We start from the raw sequence: 6,000 nt of genomic DNA, 5'->3' as shown, positions 1-6,000 counted from the left end.
AATTGTGGTACTTAAGTGCTTATTACGTGCCAGGCACCGAACTAAGCAAAGGGATGGATACAAGCAAATCGGGCCGGACACAGTCCCCGTCCTACGTGGAGCTCACAGTCTTAATCCCCATTTGTCAGATGAGATGACCGAGGCCCAGAGAAGTTAAGTGACTTCTCCGGGGTCACACGGCAGACAAGTGGCAGAACCGGGATTAGAACCCGGATCCTTCTGACTCCCAGGCCCTTGCCCTATCCGCTAGGCCGCGCCGCTTCTCCGACGAGTCGGGGGTTAAGGCGGGGAAGAAAAACTCACGGCGTCCTTAGTCCTTAGTCCTTTATTTTGTCTCCTGGGCCGCAGAACCATCGATCAAAGAAGTCTAAACTTAGAGGTGCAGGATGCAGCGTGGCTGCCAAGAGAAGGGATCCCTACCGCGGCATTAAATAGGGCTACAGGAAGGGGAAAGAGAAAGTGAATTCTAGAAGGGTGTCCACTTTGTGTTATCACCTGAGAAATACCTCAGGAGGCAGGGCCAGATTGTCCAGACCATCCCTCTGACAATGCCTTTCGGGAATCCCTCAGTGCCACAGATCGGGGAGGAACTGCACCCCGCCCCATTCCCGTTAGGTGCCTTGATGTCTCTTGCAGACACTCATATGTTTATGGGTGAATTACCCCTTTCACTGGAGCTCCTGGGAGCTCTCTCCAGTGTTCACCGCAAAAGAACAAAGGAAGGGGAATCAAACTTGAGGAAGAGGGAAGAAAAAAATTCTCCCCGGAGCTACCATTATCGCTTGCTGTCGCCCTCAGTGTCTCGGGCAAAATCTAAGCCTTTAGGGTCGGGAGTGAAAACCCAGGAGGAAGTAAAGAAAGGAGTGGGAGGTGAGGAGAGACACGTACTCCCTATTTCAAAACCAAAGAAAGGAAAAACAGAGGCCTTGTAACTTAGCCTCCTCTACTTTTTCCAGCCCGGGATGTGAAAACAAAACCAAACACTCTAGTCTCCCAACACAGCTGAATTTTCAAGAGAGAGGCTCTGTTTATCACAGATTAACCACACCACAGTGATCCGTCTTAACGCACGGTACGGTTCCGTACCACCACGGAATAAAGCAAAAATCAGTGTTAACTATGAGCTGGCTAAGGGCCTACACATGGACCACTGATGGAAAAGCTAATTTTAAGGACCAACACCCTTGACCCTGAATGTATCTTCTATCCCTATCCGCTGGCCAAAAAAATCTATCTGGCAAGCGGAGTATTTCCCTTGATGCTTCTGGGTTTTTAGGGCGCCGGGAACAGTGGCCTCGGCCAAGATCTCGTCTGCTGATTCTTCACATCACCGGTTTGCCCGAGAGAGGGCTTTCGGGATGAAGGTGTGCAAACCGCCCCAAGGTCCAGATGGGAAAGATATTCCTATACGAGGTGTAGCTGATAGCACAGGACTTATTGAATACGCCAGAGATGTTCTCCTAAAGAGACAGAAAAATAAGCATCGTAAAGTCAGCCAAACAGTTGATTTTCCACCGGCGGAAATCAATCACCTCACCTAACACTTACTCTTAGAATTACTACTACTAATAATAGCAATAATAGTATCTGTTAAGCACTCACGATGGGGCCAAGCACTGGTCTCAGCACTGAGATAGATACAAGTTAATTAGGTTGGACACGGTCCCTGTCCCACATGGGGCTCATAGTCTAAGTAAGATAATAATAATAATGGCATTTGTTAAGGGCTTACTATGTGCAGAGCACTGTTCTAAGCGCCGGGGGGGGTCTGCCAAAGGTCTGAGAGGGGCAGATTGTACATCTTGATGACGAGGATGATGGTATTTGGTTCTGTTCTAAGCACTGCGGTAAGTACAAGGTAATCAGGTTGTTCCATGTGGTGCTCACAGTCTTAATTCCCATTTTACAGATGAGGGAACTGAGGCACAGAGGAGTTAAGTGACTTTCCCCAAGTCGAACAGCTGGCAAGCGGAGGAGCCGGGGTTAGAACCCGTGACCTCTGACTCCCGAGACCGTGCTCTTTCCACTGAGCCACGCTGCTTCTCGATGCTTCTTCGATGAACCTCGGAAAAGGCTCAACAGACTATAAATACCCCAATCGACAGTTTCCCTTCTTCATCTTGGGGACCGGTTCCCTAAATGACCGAAGAATTAATCAGTTACTACAGCTAATCGTCTGATTTCTGGGGAACCGAGGGTGTCGGGAGCCAGCTGGGTGGCGACGAGATGGCCAACAGCCATCCCTGTGAAACCCAGTCTCCGGTGACCCAAGGAACCACTTAATATCTCACCCCCACAGTCGGGGCCGAAATGGATTGAAAACTCCTGATTGCACACCCGAATATCTTATCTTCCCGAGACCCGGCCGTGAAAACAAATAAACCTGAATAAGAATGGATAATAATAACTGGAACTATTCTGTTCGCGAAGCCTCTCTCATACAATACGGGGGTAAGTACAAGATAATCAGGTCGGACAGAATTCACGTCCCGGATGGGGCTCGGAGTCTAACAGGAGGAACAGGTACTTCACTCCGTTTTACAGATGAGGAAACTGACGTTGCGCGAATTTGAGGGATTCGCCCAAGGTCACGCAGCCAGTCGGTGACAGAGCAGGGACTAGGGCCAGGAAACCTCCGAAACAAATTCATATCTGCTAAGACATAGTGAATCACAGAAACTTAGTGGTACGTCTCCTGGAAGGTATTTGAAATCGAAAAGAGTGGCACCGGGTGCGTTGTTTTAGTAAGACAAACGTACACATATTAGTCTCTTTAAAAGCTTGCAATATCCGTGGGCAAAACCAACTCCCCATCGCTTCAGTGAGATCTAGCGGAAAGAGCACGGGCCTGGGAGTCAGAAGGACCCGCGTTCTAACGCCAGCTCTGCCACTCGCCTGCTGTGTGATGTTGGAAGAGTCCCTTCTCTGTGCCTCAGTTCCCTCATCTGTAAAATGGGGATTAAGGGACACGGACTGTGTCCAACCCGATTAGCTTGTTTCTACCCCAGTGGAGAACAGAGTGCCCGGCACACAGTAAGTGCTTGACAAATGCCATTAGAAAAAAAATGAGAACCAAAACACGAGCCGGGGCGTCAGGGGATCTGGGTTCTTATCCCGACACCACCGCTCGTCTGCCGGGTGACCTGCGGTAAGTCCCTTCATTTCTCTGGGACTCGGTCACCTCAGCTGTAGAATGGGAATTTAGACCGTAATCCCCATGTGAGACACGTACTGCGTCCAACCTGATTATGCCGTATCTTCTCTTTTCCCTCCTTTCCCTCTGCTCGCTCCTCCCCCTCCCCCTCTCCCTTCCCCTCCCCTCAGCACAGCACTGTGCTCGTTCGCTCAATTGTATATATTTTCATTACCCTATTTAGTGAATGAGATGGACCTCGCCTGGATTCTATTTACTGCTACTGTTTTGATGAGATGCTCGTCCCCTCCATTCTATTTATCGCCATCGTTCTCGTCCGTCCGTCTCCCCCGACTGGACCGTGAGCCCGTCAACGGGCAGGGACTGTCTCCGTTGCCGATTTGTACACTCCAAGCGCTTAGTACGGGTGCTCTGCACGCAGGCAAGCGCTCAATAAATACTACTGAATGAATGAATACTCCAGTGTTCAGTACAGCGCCGGGCACGCAGTAAGTGCTTAACTTCAGAAGCCCGACCCTTAAGGACTCTTACCTGGGGCCAGTCACCGTTGGGTAGCTGTTTGTCAAGCAAACATTTGATGCCCCTTTCCAGAACTCCAACATCAGGATACCTAAAAAGAAGAAGAGGAAAAAGTAAAGCCGTTTGGCAAGAGAAGGATTCGGAACACTCGGGAAGTTGCCTAAAATGCCAAGTGGTAGGTATGGGGTTCGCAAGTCACTCGCCCCCTCTTGGAATAAAAATCTTGTCTACTCTTTACGGGCCTCTCGACGGGCACCTGAGGATGCTGGGATAATAATCATAATAACCGTGACGATCGTCAAGCGTCTGCTACGTGCCACAAACCGTATAGAGTGCCGGGATGGATGCGAGCAAATGGGGTCGGACCCGGTTACCGTCCCACACGGGGCTCACGGTCTCGATCCCCATTTTACGGACGAGGGGTCCGAGGCCCGGAGAGGTGAAGTGACGCGTCCCAAGTCACACGGCGGAGCCGGGATTGGAACCCGGGTCCGTCCGACCCCCGGGGCTCTACCCGCTGGGCCCCGCCGCTTCTCCGCGGGCTGCCGCTGCGTCCGTACGACGGGCTTCTCTCACCTGACGGCCATGAGGCCTAACAGGGCCCAGCAGGTGTTGTGGATCTGGGATTTGGCACTCCGCACGTATCGCCGCTGCTCGCAGGACTCAAAATCCTCTCCCCAGCCCCCGTCCTCCATCTGAGTGGACAGCAGGAAGTCGCAGGCCTGGCTCACCTCCTCGCAGGCGGCCCTGCGCGAGAGACGCGAGAACAGGAGAGACGCGTGGGGCGTGGGGACGCCGCAGCAACCGGACCTGGGATTAGTATTTCCACAAGGCCACGTTCGCTGTAGGCAGAATGGGCGGGGGAATCAGTCGCCTCACTCCCTCTAATGGATGTGCTACAAAGGAAGGCACATCTCCTCCCAGAGGCCCTCACTTCCTCTTCTCCCACTCCCTGGCGCGTCGCCCTCGTGACTTGGGTTTAGACTGGGAGCCCGTTGTGGGCGGGGACTGTCTCTATTTCTTGCTTCCCAAGCACACGGTACAGTGCTCGGCACGCGGTAAGCGCCCAACGAATACAGTTGAATGAATGAACGAATGAAATACCCCCCTTCACTCGCCCCTCCCTTAGCCCCACAGCAGAGAAGCAGTACGGCGGAGAGGACAGAGCCCGGGTCTGGGAGTCAGAAGGACCTGTGTTTTGATCCCAGCCCTACCACGACCGCTGCGTGATCCCGGGCAAGTCACTTAACTTCTCTGTGCCTCGGTCACCTCACCTGTAAAATGGGGATTAAGAGCACGAGCCCCCAGCGGGACAGGGACCGCGTCCAACCTGGTCAACCTGCATTCACTCCGGGGCCTGAAACGGTGCTTAGCACACAGTAAGTGCTAAATAGTACCACAAATTATTAACATTACATACACAGCCGTAATTTATTTATATTAAAGTCTTCCCAGCCAAACTTCAAGTTCACCGGAGGTAGGGAACGTGTCTACCGGCTCCGTTACATCGTACTCTCCCCGGCACTTGGTACAGCGCTCTGCCCACGGTGAGCACTGTAAAAACTGAGCTCCTCGTCTTCCCTCCCAAGCCCCGTCCCCTCCCTGACTTCCCCGTCACTGAGGACGGCACGACCATCCTTCCCGTCTCACGGGCCCGCGACCTCGGTGTCCTCCTCGACTCCGCTCTCTCATTCACCCCACACATCCGATCCGTCACCAGAACCTGCCGGTCTCACCTTCACGGTATCGCCAAGATCCGCCCTTTCCTCTCCATCCAAACGGCCACCGTGCTGGTACAAGCTCTCATAATATCCCGACTGGATTACCGTGTCAGCCTCCTCTCTGATCTCCCTTCCTCCCGTCTCTCCCCGCTCCAGTCTATTCTTCATCCCGCCGCCCGGATCATCTTCCCACGGAAACGCCCTGGGCGGGTCACTCCCCTTCTTAAACACCTCCGGCGGTTGCCCGTCGACCTCCGCACGAAACAGAAACTCCTCACTCTAGGCTTCGCGGCCGTCCGTCCCCTCGCCCCCTCCTACCTCTCCTCCCTCCTCCCCTTCCACCGGCCACCCCGCACGCCCCGCTCCTCCGCCGCCCGCCTCCTCGCCGTCCCCCGTCCTCGCCCGTCCCGCCGTCGACCCCCGGGCCGCGTCCTCCCGCGGTCCCGGGCCGCCCTCCCTCCCCGCCTCCGCCAAACTGACTCTCTTCCCCTCTTCGGAGCCCTACTGAGAGCTCGCCTCCTCCAGGAGGCCTTCCCGGGCCGAGCCCCCCTTTCCCTCTGCTCCTCCTCTCCTCCCCTTCCCCCCCCCCCCGGCCCCCGGCTCTTC

At 54.1% G+C, this 6,000-nt stretch overlaps 1 protein-coding gene across 3 annotated transcripts in view; it reads right to left on the bottom strand.

The window, feature by feature from the left end:
* Positions 1-307: 307 nt before the first annotated feature.
* The window catches only part of LSS (lanosterol synthase), a 45,688-nt gene continuing 39,995 nt past the window's right edge, over positions 308-6,000 (bottom strand). For all 3 annotated transcript variants that reach the window (XM_029068619.2, XM_039912496.1, XM_029068620.2), the window contains 3 exons: positions 4,250-4,420; positions 3,686-3,764; positions 308-1,460 (listed from right to left, as the gene is read on the bottom strand). In XM_029068619.2, the coding sequence (XP_028924452.1) occupies positions 1,323-1,460; positions 3,686-3,764; positions 4,250-4,420 (388 nt within the window). In that variant the 3' untranslated portion in view covers positions 308-1,322. The remainder of the gene's footprint in view (positions 1,461-3,685; positions 3,765-4,249; positions 4,421-6,000) is intronic.

This window comes from Ornithorhynchus anatinus, chromosome 7 (assembly GCF_004115215.2).
Source record: "Ornithorhynchus anatinus isolate Pmale09 chromosome 7, mOrnAna1.pri.v4, whole genome shotgun sequence".
Lineage (NCBI taxonomy): Eukaryota > Metazoa > Chordata > Mammalia > Monotremata > Ornithorhynchidae > Ornithorhynchus > Ornithorhynchus anatinus.
Note: the sequence above shows the minus strand (reverse complement) of the source record. Positions and strands in the feature narration are given on the sequence as shown.